The following is a 15,425-nucleotide window of genomic DNA, read 5'->3' on the forward strand; positions in this document are numbered from 1 at the left end:
AGGTCATGAACACTAGTCCTTACTAAATTTTGTGATGATGGAGATCTATCTAGAACTAGATATTCATGTGATTTCTTTCAAATCTCTACAGTCCTGTTAAGCCAGGACTAGTGATCTTACCATTTTCAATGTTATTCCCTAAAGTTTACATATAAGTGGAAATTTCATATTTTTGTGGCACTGCATAAACTATATACTTAAATATGTGCCTCACAAAGAATTAATAACTTGCATTCAAATATGAAGGTAAAGAAAACTATTTTTTTCTGGATCTGAAAATAATCAAAATATCAGTTTATTTTAATTCACATTTATTTATATATAACAATTATTTTTGACAAATGAAAATACAAGCATATTTATAAGATGGTAGACATAAATATAAATGAAATGTATTTCAGACAAAATTCAACAAATATATTAGACAAACTGATGACATAACACTTAGCTTCAAGGTACATTAACATGCATGTTAAAAAGAATGTTTTCACAAAAACTGCTATAAAATGTTCACATTTGTGTTAGTAATAGGTCACATTTCCTAGACTGATGTTTTATGAAAACTGTAAAGATTTAATGTAATCATTCACCTCATGTGGTAACATTATTTATAAATGAAGCATATTTTTGTCAATAGAAATATTGATTTAACTTTTAAATAATATGGCATTTTTATCAAGACAATGCTACCTTTATTAAACAAACATGCACAACACATTAAAACTCGAATGATTCACATACCTTTATGCACGGTGTTTAGTTTTGCTATGGCACGCTATCTTTGTGAAAAATATACTTACAATTTGGCGCAGAATCAATAAATTGTATTGCTCCTAATCAAAACAAATGTGATCTAAATTTTCCATGCATGGAAAATACTCTATCACAATTTGCTTTTTCCCTTTACATTTTATTGACCAATGGCAGTTCTTTACTGCTTTAGTTGGCATAAATAATGGATAGCCAAGAACTAAAAGTCATGGTTAGGTGTTTTGCCTACACTCTAATTGGAAATGAGTCGATTTCAGCTTTTCTAGCAGCAAAACATTTCCATCTGTATTGTGGCCAACAAATTTCTAAATAAGGGTATTATCAGCAATAATATGTATCATCATGAGATGCTTTTCTTTAGGAGGCAAAGAGGTTGAAAGGAAACGTGGATCTCTTCATAAACTGGGAACATATGTGGTAAGGGGAGCAAATGCCAACTGAAGCAGAAGCAGGGGAAGTTCTTTGGAAAGTGGTGACGGCCCACGCTCTGGAGTAGCAACGAGGCAGAAAACAAAGGCAGGCCCACGGGAACCATTCAGGGTGGAAAGGGCTGCCATGGCTTTGAGGAAACTGAAATGTATCACATGTATCCCTCAAAAGAAATAGCATCCAGAGCAGGGACAGCATTCCTGGAGCAGCAAACTACCACTGCTGTTTAGGAAAAGTTTTACATTTCCACCTCGGTGTCTAAATTGGGACTGAAGAAATTAAGCTAACTGGCAACATTTTTTTTTTCTGAATTCATTCATAAACATTATGGAAGAAGAAAGGGAGTAACATTAATTCAAGCTTCCTCCAAACCACAGAAGAGAAATCACACTCATTCTAAGCGTAGACTTCAGAGTTAGGTGACTAAGAAAAGTGCCATAGCTCTTTCTCACAGTTCTCCTAAGATACACTTGAGGGGTTGTATTTTGAGAGACTGGTTGAAGGAATCTGCTCCTTTCATAAAACCTTGACAGTCTAGTTTTTATATTTATTATCTGGGGGAAAGGAAGCAGAATTAAGTCCACCTTTTAAACAAATAGAGTAATGAACATAATGTCGTTTTCTTTGCTTTAAGATCCTTGCTTTTCCTTTAAGCAGTGAAATGGCAAAGAACATCAAACAGGTTAAATAAAATGGGCAAACTTTTGTTTAAAGCTGTTACAGTGCAAATAGACATAAAGATTACAAATCACAGAGCACCGAATTTTCAAGAGTGAAATCGTACCAAAACCGTGATAAATTTTCGCTGACATCATAGGAGAGTAAGTGGTCTGGAAGGTCACTGATGGTGCCCTGCACGGCCAGGACATGTGGGGCCAAGGTGAAGGGTACGTCGTTCAGGAGTTCGGCCATTAATGAGTTGTTTTCCAAAGTCTGGCCTGCCTTATTTTCCATCTCGGGGCTTGCTACAGTCACACTGGATGAGTTTTCTTTGCCAGTCTAAAAATACATATATATTTAAGTCATTTAGACCTCGTGGACTTTGAGGTTTAGTAGTGGTAAATGTGGCGTTACTATAGCAAAAATGATTGAGAAATCTTGACTATAGAAATATTCCCAGATTAGAATGCTGTTATTTACTCTACTTGTGAAATACATCCATCTAGATCTCTACTAGGCTTTGAAATGAATTCTAATCCCTACTCTTACTCAGACTGACCACCCATGGCCCCCTCAAATACAAATTGGCATTCTTGCTATTTCCCTAGCCCAGATAATGTCTACAAAGTCTGGCTCACAAATCTGATGTATGCTTTCAGGCTCTACAGAATTCCCAGCTTCCCTGTGAAATCTTTTATCAACGTAGTCCAAAGTGACCTTGCCGGCTTCAGAGAGAATATGGGGCAAAATGCCTAGGATCTTATTTGGCATTTACTGTTTCTATCCTTGATTATACATATGTCTTATCCCCAACTAGAGTCTAGGGTACTTGAGGGCAAGAAATCTATTTGACATCTCTTTGTATTCTCCACCTTGCATAACTTACCTTGCATACTTTGTATGTATGCATGTATCCTCCACCTTGTATACCCTGATACATACTTGAACATTTACCTCGAATGTGAACCATAAGTATTGACTGACTGCCTGACTTTCGCTGGAACTAGCATGTTATATTACCCAAGGTATTCAGATAAGAATTGATATATCTTGTTCAATTTCTTTAAAACTGGTATACCTTGCATATGGTACTTTACCAAAAGATGTGCACCAGGGTGTTCATAGCACTCTATGCAAGCCCCAAACTGGAACCCAACTAAGTATCCATCACCAGGAGAATGGATACAAAACTGAAGTGTATTTACAAAAATGAGAACCAATGACCTGCTGCTCCAAGCAGCTGAAACCTACCTCAAACCAGGTTAGGCAAAACTTGACTCCCCCACCCCCTCAACCGGGTCTCATGCAGAATAAAACTGCAGAGTCTTTACAGAGGCCAACGGGGCCCTTCCTGCTCTGGCCCCAGGGCACCTCTCTGCCAGTGTCCCCAGCTAGGCTATCCTGGCTCCCTCCTCTCTAGTCCCACTGCCCCCTGCTGTTGCTCGTGCACACCCAGCCTGCTTCTGCCTTGGGCCTTTCCTCTCCAGTCCCTCTGCCCAGGAGGTTCTTCTCCCAGACATACCCGGCTTCCTTCTCTCACAGCCTTCTCAAGGAGGCCTTTCCTGACCACTTTATTTAAATTGCAGCCTGGCCCTCACCTCCCGCACTCCAGTACTCCGTCTCCCTCTCCTGCTTTTTCCTCTCCATAGCCCTCAGCACCTTGTTCTATGGTGTATAAGTTATTCTGATATCACCCCTTGGAAGCTTAAGGAGTTTCACTTCCCATGTTCACTGCTGTATCCCCAGTGCCCAGATCAGTGCCCAGTGCTCAATAACTCTTTGTTGAATGGATGAAAGCAGACAAGATTTTTCCCTGCATGGGGCTCACATTGTAATAATTGTAAGTGCTGATAAATTCCTCCTAAGTCTAGAGGAGAATGGTTTTCTGTGTAGGAAACAGTTTCGTTAAACTTGTTATTGAAATGGAAAATGAATACAGAAAAGGGTACATCGTAAGTGTACAGCCTACTAAGTTTTAACCAACCAAACACCTGTGAGCAACCAGCACCCAGATCAAGAAATAGAAGTGACCAGCTCCCCAGAGGCCCAGCAGGTGCTCTTTCAGTCACAATCAACTCCTTGCCCCTCAGTCACCATTCTGATTTCTAACAGCACAGACTGGTTTTACCTGTATTTTAAATGAAGGCATAATACAGTATGAACTCTTGTTTCTGGCTTCTTTTACTTAACATTTTATATATGAGATTCATCCGTGTTGTTGCATGAGGGCTTTAAAAATTTTTTGAAGGACATATTGTTACAGAGGAGATAAATTCTTACTGATGACTATAGACAGTGTGTGTTTGCGGGGGGGGGGGTACCTGTGTCCAGGGAAGGAAGCAGGGAGACCAGCCGGGAATGAGAAATGATTGTGGATTAGGTGCTGATACTAAAGGTGAGACAGAATGGTTGGATTGTGGATAGACCAAGAAGAAAGCCAATAGGATTTGCTGATGGAATGGATGTGGGGTGTGAGAGCAAGAGCGGAGCAAGGATGAAGCCAAAGTTTGTGGCTTGAGCAATAAGGATGGAGTCTCCATTCTCCATTTACAGGGATGGGAAAAGAGTGTCAGCAGGGAGCGGGTGTAGCAGGAAGATGAGGAGCTGTTTTAGATAGGGGGATCCGACAGGAGTCTGGAGCTGGGGGAGATCTCGAGGAGAAAGTCTGCTTGGTGCTGTGTTTAAAAGATGATGGGAGGTGGGCGCCTGGGTGGCTCAGTCAGTTGAGCATCCGACTCTGTTTGGGCTCAGGTCATGATCTCAGGGTCGTGGGATGGAGTCCCATGTTGGGCTCCACACTGAGTGGGGAGTCTGCTTCTCTCTCTTCCTCTCCCTTTGCCCCTCCCCCTGCTTGCACACACATTCTCTCTAAAATAAATAAATCTTAAAAAAAAAAGATGATGCAAGGAAGGCAAGTAAAGAAAAATATGAGAACAGACAACATTTTGAGACATGGTGCTACAGATGGGAAAAAGATACATGGGCCAGTAGCTAGAAAGGGATGTGGGGTCAGGAGAGGTTTCTCTTGATTTTTCTTTTGCTGTATGAGTTGAGAGAAATGACACTGTTGTTATGCTAATGAGAAGCTCTAGAAAGGAAAACTCCATGGAGATTCTGTAGGAGAGGAACTGGTCTCTTCACAAGGCATCCCCACCTAGAACAGAGGCCCTCAAGAAATATTTGTTTGGTTAACTCAGAGTCATTTACTAAACACATCCTAGCAAGAGTTATCCTCACTTCCGGTGAAAATAAAACACCAGAGTACTTTCTTAGGACTGTAACTAGAACAGTGTAACCACACCCTGCTACGACAAAGCTTATTAGAAAGGTCCATGGACGCAGTGGACAGAACCTGCCTTCTGAAACCTGAGTGAGACTTAAATACTAAGGATCCCTGGGTCAGATGAGAGCACAGGTATCAGTGAGCAATGATGCCACAATTCCAGCCTCTTTAGAGGATCTCACCTAGCTATCGCTGCTTTCTTCAAGATGACCTATGCATGGAGGCTTTGGTTACCGTGGAGCAGCACAACAGAGTGTTCAGAGCACAGATTCTAGAACCACACTGCTTGGGTGCAAATCCAAGGTCTCCTGCTTATTGTCTTGGGCAAGTTATTTAACTTCTCCATGCCTCAGTTTCCTTGGCTATATTATGAGATCAAGAACAGTACCTATTTCACAGGATTGCAATGAGGATTAATGAAATGATATTCATAAGTACATAGAATAATGCTTAGCACATGTTAAAATGAGTGAATAAATTAAAACTTTGGGAATGGGTAATGCCACTTGGCTTTAGATAAAATTTAGGATTCACCCATCTTTTTTTTTTTTTAACATTTTATTTATTTATTTGAGAGAGAGTGAGAAAGTGTACAAGCGGGGCGGGGAGGGGAAAAGGGAGAGAGAGAATCCCAAGCAGACTCTGTGCCGAGTGTAGAGCCTGATGCAGGGCTCCATGCGGGGCTTCATCTCATGACCCTGAAATCATGACCCAAGCCGAAATCAAGAGTCAGATACCTATGGGGCGCCTGGGTGGCTCAGTCGTTAAGCGTCTGCCTTCAGCTCAGGTCATGATCCCAGGGTCCTGGGATCGAGCCCCACATTGGGCTCCCTGCTCCATGGGAAGCCTGTTTCTCCCTCTCCCACTCCCCCTGCTTGTGTTCCCCCTCTAGCTGTGTCTCTCTCTGTCAAAAAAAAAAAAAAAAAAAAAGTCAGATGCCTAACGGATTGAGCACCCAGGCGCCCCTCTTCAGTTTTTGACATCATCTTATCTTACCCTCCTCTCTTATATCTTGCCTTCTCTCTTAATCTCATGCACAAATGTTCCCTAGATATATCCGTTAGTAGCATCCCATGCTTGAACTTTCTTCTCTTTATTGTGTACAGAACGTTCTCCATTTCCTTAGCCAAATCATCTCCTTTCTTAAACAAAAGCATTCTTGAAATCTCACCTTCTCCACTAACGAGGAGGTGTATTACCCGTACTGCTTTGCTTTCTCAACACCCAACTTCTAAGGTTTAACCCTCTGGCAGACTGCATCTTGGATAATAAAGGAATTGAGACATATGGTTCCTCGTTCAAGTTCTCCTGATAAAACTGCCGTACACTTCACCTGCCTGGGCCTCACTTCTCTAGTCTGTAAAATGAGTGATGAGGGAGGACAAATAATCATGAGGAGGAGGAGGAGGAGGAAGAGGAGGATGGCAGCAACCGGCATAAACTGGGCACTTTGTGCCAGTCTCCATCTGAGCTGTTTAAATGTACTCACCCATTTAAGTCCCACCACAGCATTGTGGGGCGTGTACCATTATTAGTCCCCTGTTAAAAACAAGAGGGCACGGAAGCACACAAGGTGAAGGAAGTTGTCCTGGGTTATAGAGCTAGTCTGTAGTAACCCTGAGAATCAAGCCCGGTGACCTTTAAGGCTCCACATTCGAAGACCCCGCACACCTCAGCTTTGGATAGATTGGGCAACTGAATGAACAAAGCCCTGAAAATTGAGGGGATGGTATCACAAAATATGACAGGTGCCAACATAGCATATCCTGGCCTAATTCAGAAGGAAAAAAGACTCTAATATCTTTTACCATTAGGAAGAGAGGATTGAAAAAATCATTAAGGTGACAGACCTTAGACTGCAGAAGGACAGAAAAGCAACTGTAATTTATAAAATATTTATCCCCAGAGATAAATCTACCAGTAGTCTGGATAAACCACAGGGAAACGCTGGGGTCAGTGAAACAAGATTGTCTATAAGTTGATCACAGTTGAAACGGAGAGGTAGAAGGTATGCGGGAATGTGCTACATGTATTCTTTCTACCTTTGTCTGAAAACTGTCCAAAATAAAAAGTTTCCAAAAATTAATGTAAAAATACCACAGACAAAGTGTTCCACCAAATGCCTCCTAGAAGGCTCTGAATTTCAGCTGTGCTGTATGTATTACTCCACCCTCTATTTCTTAACAGTTGGCTCGAGTGCAACGTTACAGTCTCCAAGGAGGCTGCCTGCCCTCTTGGCAGCAGGGTGAGTGCCATGATGCAGCTGCTGTTGGCATGCTGAGAGCTGGAAGGGGAGAAACTATAAGGCAAAACACGAGTAAGTCACAAAGAAAATGTGAGTCAAAATTCAAGGACCCCACACCCTCTACTCTGCTCACGAAGTCGAGCTTGGCAGCCAGTGGAAGCAGAGGTGGGGGCTGAGGGCTGAAACAGGTGCATGAGTTCCCTGGCAAAAAGCAGCCCTCTCTCTTACACACACAGTCTTTCAGTTTTTTCATTTGCATAATAAAATGGGTCTTTAAAGAGAAGAATGAGTATGTTAACCACAATGGAGCAAGAAGAAAAGAATCAATTAACCTTATGGTTAATAGCCAAATTTTAAAAAATTACTTCAAATATTATGTTCATAAAACATATTCGTTATTTTTGTGATTAATCCTGTCCGCAGAAGGGCTGCTATGACAATGTTCTTGAGTATAAGTTCCTTCGTATAATCTAGCTTTAAATACTTCTTTTTCAAATTAATGTTTGTCCTCACATGGTTTAAGTAGGAGTAGGCCATGTCAGAATTTATTTTTTTTTAAATCTTGGGGAGAAGAGAAATTTCCTTATCTATATCATTACAACAAAGTTTACAGTTAATCAGCTATTTTTATGTTTGTATAAAAATTATTTCTTGTTCATCAGTTGAGCTGTTAAAAAATGGGCTGGCCAAGTTTATCTTGTAATCCTCACATTCTATTATCTTTGTTTCAAATAATTCAAAAAGGTTTATAGACACTATTCCTCCCTTTCTTGCAGAGGGGCTGCAAAGATTCATGAGGTTCAATCTGTAAAATCTTCTCAGAGCTTCCGAAAAAAACACAGTCCAAGAATACAAGGCACATAACACTTTTCAGTAAAGGCTTAGAAAAATGAAGTCACTTCCCTGGAGCAACAGAAGGTTAGTGGCATCCTGTGAACCTCGCTCCTGGGTATTTGAAAGCAAGGAAATGCAGGTTTGAGAACAGACTACATTTTTCCTGGCACAGAAGCCCCCCAAACCACCATGAAATCTATTAAGGGGTGCCAATTTTGCAAACCTGCTAACAACGTGGAGACTTCCCGACTAAAGTATGACTATTGTATTAATATGAACATCACCTATATTTGGCATCTTTTCAAACCTCCTCCTTTTTAAGGCAACCCGTGCCTCGGAGAAGTAGAGATAAAATAGTGTCCTATAAAAGCAAAATATTGAAGCATTAAAATTTAGAAACCAACCTTAACCAAAACGGTCACAGAACCTATTAGAAGAATATGAAACCACGTATAAAACTCACATCTCACACCTTCAATTTACATGCAAAGAAGGTAGCTATATGCTAAAGCATATTCTAGGAAACGAGTTACAGTAAGAAGAGGTGATGCCAAGCTCTGGCTGTCTATGCCTTTAAATTCTAACATCTATAAATAAAAGACATGTTCCTTTGAACAATAGCCCGAACGGGCAACACTGTCACTTCATCTCCCCAGATAACTATCCATTCTATTCTGGCTTCAGCTGGTATCTGCCTGCATTACATCAGTGTCTTGACGGGGGTGGGCTGGGGGGCAAACGTGAGTCAGAAGCATCAGGGGACAAGAGGTTAGAAGGGAAGAGGAGCAACAGCACAGTTTAGAGTAAGGCAGTACTCAGCCTCCTTATTTATTTCTTTTTTCTAAGAGGCTAGTTGCTAATAAATGGCTGGCTAGCTGATGAAAGCCAAGGGGCTGGTCTCTTCTACCTACATAAGTCCTAAGCAATAGTCTCCCTTCGCTAGGGAGAAATTACTTGGCAAAGGTGGAGCCCGTTCGCTGCTTTTCTGCAAATCCTCCCTACGCAGAGCACAACACCTGCACAGCACAAGCGTCCACTTGTGGCCCCTGAATCGGGTCCCCCTTTTTTCTGAGATATTCTAGGCACCCCACACTTGATTTTTTACATCGAGGGGTTAGGCCAAAGCAACAAACAAAAGCCCGGAACACCTGACCACGGATACAGCTAAATTAGGCAGGAGACAAAGCTGAATTCACTGCCAACCTGTTTCCCATACGGCCTGGCCTCCCAGGTTGAGGATGCCATATATTAGAGTAGCAAACTAAGAGGCCAGGTTAGAAAGTAGGTATTTTCTTTGCTCCCTTTCCTTTCTGATTTCTGACATCATTTCAATTTGCAACTTGGTTCATGATTTTTTTTTTCAGTATTTGTTCTCTTTTCTTCTGCCGCACCCCCCCCCCCCCAGTATTTCCACCTGCCTGTGCTTCCTGCTTCTTCCATCTTTCTTTAAAAAAAAAAAAAGTTCTCCTGACTTCCTCTTTTCAGAACTCCCGCTGAACCTATGCAAGTGAAGAGGGGGAAGGAAGCAGGCTGGCACTGGCTTCTGTAATCTGTTCCACGCATTCTTGGAAAAGTGGCTTCACTGAAGCCGGAAAATCCTCCGTACAGCCAACTAGAGTGGGGGAGCAGTGGAAAGAGGAAAGAGAAGCATTTTAGGAAAGGAACCAGCAAAAAACAGTATGTTCAGCATGGGATCCTCTTTAATACGGGTTTGGGACATAAAAAAGGCTATTCTAGTGATTTTTTTAAAAAATGTTTTTAAAAGGTAGTTTATAGAAGTTCATCATCTCTGACCTGAAGCTCTCCAGGAATCTTGTATTTGCCTGTAGGCCTTCCCCCTCATTCCTGCCAGCCCATATTTCACCCCTGCTCTCCTCTTGCCCTACATCACCACCTGGCCCCTCGCTGCTGGCCAGTGGGCCAGGACCCCACTCTGCAGAGGAAACATGAATCATCAGGCGAGGATCTCTTCTACTTACCACATCTCTGCCCCTCCACGCTTCCCTCCTACCACCACAGGCAAGTTGCCCTCTTCCCACCCAAAGAGAAATCCCTCCCCAGGGCTCCACACCCATCCTGTCCCTACTCTTCAAGGACGCGGCTTCATCCCTTAGGAGGTGGCTCCCAATTGCCGATCTTTTATAAAGTCAATTCACCATTTACAGAAAATTCTGCTGAGGTCTTTCACACCCACTGGCATCTCACCCACTGAACGCCCACACTATCTTTCTCCCTTTTTTCACAGCCAGGCTGAGATGATTGCTGACACTCGCTGTCGGTCTCACTCCTCACCCACTGCGGTCTGCCTTCTCTCTCTGCCCCTGTGCTGACACTGCTTTGTCCAAGGTTACGAATAATCACACTGTGCTAAACTGAGAAGCCGTTCTGAAGTGCTAACCTTATGTGACTTCTTTGTAGCACTTGAGACTGGTGACCCTCTGCGTTTTTATTTTCTGGCTTCTGTGCCACTTCGTGGTGTTGCCTCTGTCTAGCTGATTATTCTTTTGTCTATTTCTGAAATGATATTCTCCAGGGTCTAATTTCTGTTCCTTTATTCTTCCTCGTCTCTACACACTTCCTTAGAGGAGCTTATCCATATCCGTGGTTCCTATTGCCCTATCCCTCCACTCCCTGAAAGTAGATGAGTATGTAGATGCATGCATGTGCGTACACGCCCACACCCATCTCGAACCCAGACTTCTACTTGGGGCTTTTGACCCACATGTTCAACTCCTATTATACCTTTCTTTTCTTTTGGAATATTGAACTCAGCATGTTCTGAACCTGACAAGTCCTGCCCAGCTCTACTCCAACCCAATGCTCTTCTAATATTTTTTGTATAATGACTGCCAAACACAGAAGCCTGAATTATCTTTCTCTTTCCCTGTCACTTCTTCCATCCAGTAAATGACTGAGTCCTACTGATTTTGAGGTTTTTAATGTCTCCCCAAGTTTCATCATTTCTCATCAATCCCACCGTCAGTTCTCTTAATGCAAGCCTGTGGCCTTGTGTCATGAATACTGCACGAGTGTCCTGCACATGGCCTTACTCCCTCTATACTACATTCTCCCTCTCGCTGGTCATATTGAACACACATGCTCTTCCTTGCTTAACGCTTCTCAATGCCTCTGGACAAAAGAGCAAACTCCGTATCGTAGCACATAAGTTATGATCTGGTCTTGCTTACCCCTCTGATTTCTTTTATTACCATTCCCGAACGTCTCAATCCATACCAAGCTATTTACTATTATCCAAACATGCCAAGCTCTCCCTTTAGCTCTGGGCTTTGGCTCATTTGATTACTTCTGCCTTAATGAAGACATCTTTCTCTCTTCTTCTTCTCCCTTCATCTTGCCTATTTCAACTTGCCCTTCAGGATGCACACTAGGACTCTTTCAGAAAGATCTACCCAAGTAACTCCTCCAACCTGGGCCAACTGCCTGCCTGTGTATTCCCACAACAGCTTGTGCATACCTCTCTCACCACACAAATCATACTGGACTAGAATTCTCTGTCACCTCTCAAAAAATCATGGGCCACTCAAAGCCAGGGACAACGGCTTTCATCTCCATTTCCCTGGCAATCGGAGCAATGCCGCTCATAATAGGTGATCGATACATGTTTACTGAATGACTAAATAACTGCAGTTTCTTCATGAACTTTATATTCAGATTTGTTCTGAATAAGCCAGGAATTATTATGTTAAGCTGGATTTCCACATCTGTTTTTTTTCTAACAAGATTTTGCTCACTGTATTATCACCCACATGGTGAACCATGGATGGTATTAAATACAGATAGAACTTAAAACTAGTTTAGTTTCCTGAAGAATGAGATGGATTGTTCTTGACTTGCCAAATGAACAACTTCACAAAAAGTGTCTCCCAATGGAAGTTCAGTAAGGTTCTGCTATAATGTATGTGAGACTGTGGCAACTACTTTTTATCATAGATCCACCAGAGATTCTTCCTCTCTCCATCCAGAGAGAGGAAGAAGCTAACCTTATCAACCTTAATCAACTTTTCTGGTTTCCATAAAGAGGAATTTTTCTCTAAGCTCCCTGGCTGTCTGCCATACCCCTTATTCCTCCCCGAGGAAGTAGACTGAGCTACTCAGTTGGTGGATGACAGCCATAGGTCATGTTTCTAGATGAGGGACACTAAACCATCCAAGGTCCTAAGCCTGGAGAAAGTCTCTTTCTTCGCTCTCTACTTGGACCAAGGGAGACAAGTTACCAGAGTTAAGAGTGTCTGTTGTCCTGACTTAAACTTTCCCCACAGGTTTACACAGGGGTTACTGGGAGCGTTGAAGTCCATTTCCCCTACTACATTAAGCTCCCTCCTTTAGCCTAGGCTGCATTAGTCGAAAGGGGGACATTTTGTTTTGCTGTCTGCTGGCTCTTTGGTCTTATTTCTCCATTGGCCCAGGATGCAGATGAGGAAAAGGAGTACCCTTTATTAGGACATTATGACCCCACCAATTTCTATTTCCCACACATCTCCATTTATACCAAAATGAGAGGCATATTAATCACACCAAACAAACAAAAACAGAGTCGTGCAGATCTTAAATGATCCCAGAATTAAAACTGTAACAAACTAATGATTTTTAAAACTTACATGTGCTATGATACTCTATGAAACAACTTACTGGTATGATTTAATCAATTTCATAATTCAGTTAAATCTGTGGGATAAGAAAAGTTTTAATCAGAATCTTGGGAAAATGTCGTTTGTTTAGTGCTTTATATAGTTTTTGAAGTAGTTTCACATACTTTGTTTCATTTGAGCCTCACGACCTGTTAAATTTGATAGGGAAGCTACTGTTTCAATTCTCATCTTCTGAGGCTCAAAGTTTAATGACTAAGGTCACATCACTGCTAATTGGCAGAGATGCGTACTCTGTGTTTCCTGATTTACAACCCAATGCTCCCCCTTCAACGTAAAGACCATCATCACGGGAAATAATTTAACTTGTCTGGGTTTTGTTTGTTTGTTTTATGGACTTAGCAATTTCTCTATGGACAAGTGTCATCTGGAGTAGAGAATGAAGGTCCAAAAGTACAGATTGTGCCACTATAGAACTAGAGCTCAAAGGATCGGTGCAACTAAGCATCTTGTTACTTGGTTAAATATAGTAAGCTGGATACAATATGTAAAAGCTTAAAAACTATAGCATCTGATCACAGCCATGGCTACACAATGGCTTAGGCTTCTGTACATGAATTCTTTAAGCTTATTATGTATACCACAGGTCTGAAGAATTTGATATCCCTTATTAGTCACACTGGATTCTAGTTAACTTCCCATTTATATGGCTTATTTTAAATATCTATTCAACTCCTTTAGAACGCAAATGCAACAAGGTCACGTTTTTCAGATAATTTCAAAGGAAAACAATGAAAAATGATCTTGTACATCTCAGCACACTAAATATTAATTTCACTCAAATGAAGGATTTTCATTTTATAAAACAATAAAGCACTTCAACTGTCTGCATAGACCAATAAGAAAGGAAATGGAATACTTTCTAATTTTAAAGATGGTAAGAAAATAGAAATATTTTATTATACTTTTTATATAATTAGATAAATAGAACGCCTATTGGTTGAATGCAAATAAATAGCATACTATAGTAGTAGGAAATACAAAATGAAAGTAAATCTAAAGATATTAAGTAATAGCTACATGCTGGGGTTTTTTGGGGCAAGTGCTTTGATGGAATGAACATTTAACAAATTCATAACCTAAGTATAATATGTATTTTTAAGAACAAACATTTATATGTCATTATAAACAATAAAAATGCAATTATGTCATGTTAAGGTTGTTTGAAGACAGGAAGCTAATCTGTTCTGCTCTTAATTTGCACTGAAAAGTTTGTATTTTGTCAGTTTATATTATTATTATGTGAAGACATAAATATATACTTTTTAGTATGTACATAGAATTGCCATGTCCATAGCCAGAATTCAAAGATGATTATCAGTAGGACCTCATGTTCACCTTGCATATAAACATCTTTCTAATCTCAGGAAACAAAAAAAATCTTTAAGAAATGGGAAAATATTGGATAGGAAAAACCTTATTTTCTTTGTAATTTCAATCTGATGTGTGGACTAGGCCACACACTTGGAAATACTAGAGTAGTGAATACACAACTGTACATTTGAGATGAAAGTGAAGGGAAATGCATCATACCAAATGGAGTACAGAAATTATGAAGGTAGGCTAATTAAATTCCACTCAGAGGGCATATGAGTTACATTACCCACACTTGCTGTACCTAACCCAGCACTCTGCTAGAAAAAAACAATGCTTGGCAAGCTAAAATGGTGAGTAGTCACTTGACCTTGGCTCTCATTTGCAAAAAAAGGTTGTATTTCAAAACAGAAGAGGTGGATGGAAAAGTAAATACAGCTGTGTTTTCTCCACCCCAGTGTGAGAATGAAGGGGCTAAAAATCAGAATGGCAAGAGGCATGGTCCCTTCATGGTATATACTTAGAGCCCAATGGAGAGTGCTATGATTTTATTTTATGGCTAACTCAGGAGAATATTTTTTTATTGTGGTAAAATATATGCAATGTAAAATTCAGCATCTTAACCATTTTTAAGTGTATAATTCAGTGCATGAAGTACATTCACAGTTGTGCAGATACTACCACTGTCTATCTCTAGAACTTTTCCATCATCTCAAGCAGAGACTGTACCGATTAAACAACTCTCCATTCCTCCCAGCCCCTGGTAACCTCTATCTATTATACTTTCTATCAGTTTGCCTATCTAGGGACCTCATTTAAATGGACTCATACAATATTGATCCTGTAGTGACTGGCTTATTTCACTTAGCATAATGTTTTTGGAGACTATGTATGTTGTATCATGTATCAGAATTTCATTCCTTTCTGAAGCTAAATATGTACCATAGGTTGTTTATCCATTCAGCTGTTAATAGACATTTGGGTTGTTTCTACCTTTTGGCTATTGTAGGACAGTATTTTTAAACTACAGTACAATCAACAAAGTAGGAAAGCAGGAAATAATTCTAAAAGGACTGTCAGGATTCAGTGAATATAGGAGTACAGAGTATTTATGTACATGGAGAAAAGTTAGCAAGAACTGAAGTGAGGGGAACATAAAATATGTTTCCTGCTTATTTTGAATTGTGATTTTTTAAGGTATAATAAATTTGTATGTACCTTT

General features: G+C 40.7%; 1 protein-coding gene across 3 annotated transcripts in view; it reads right to left on the reverse strand.

Moving 5' to 3' along the window:
* Positions 1 to 294: 294 nt before the first annotated feature.
* UMAD1 (UBAP1-MVB12-associated (UMA) domain containing 1) overlaps positions 295 to 15,425 on the reverse strand; it is a 201,872-nt gene continuing 186,741 nt past the window's right edge. For all 3 annotated transcript variants that reach the window (XM_081800504.1, XM_081800505.1, XM_031031422.2), the window contains one exon: positions 295 to 2,199. In XM_081800504.1, the coding sequence (XP_081656630.1) occupies positions 1,942 to 2,199 (258 nt within the window). In that variant the 3' untranslated portion in view covers positions 295 to 1,941. The remainder of the gene's footprint in view (positions 2,200 to 15,425) is intronic.

The sequence above is a fragment of the Leptonychotes weddellii genome, chromosome 12 (assembly GCF_054177405.1).
Source record: "Leptonychotes weddellii isolate Sample4059 chromosome 12, ASM5417740v2, whole genome shotgun sequence".
NCBI lineage: Eukaryota > Metazoa > Chordata > Mammalia > Carnivora > Phocidae > Leptonychotes > Leptonychotes weddellii.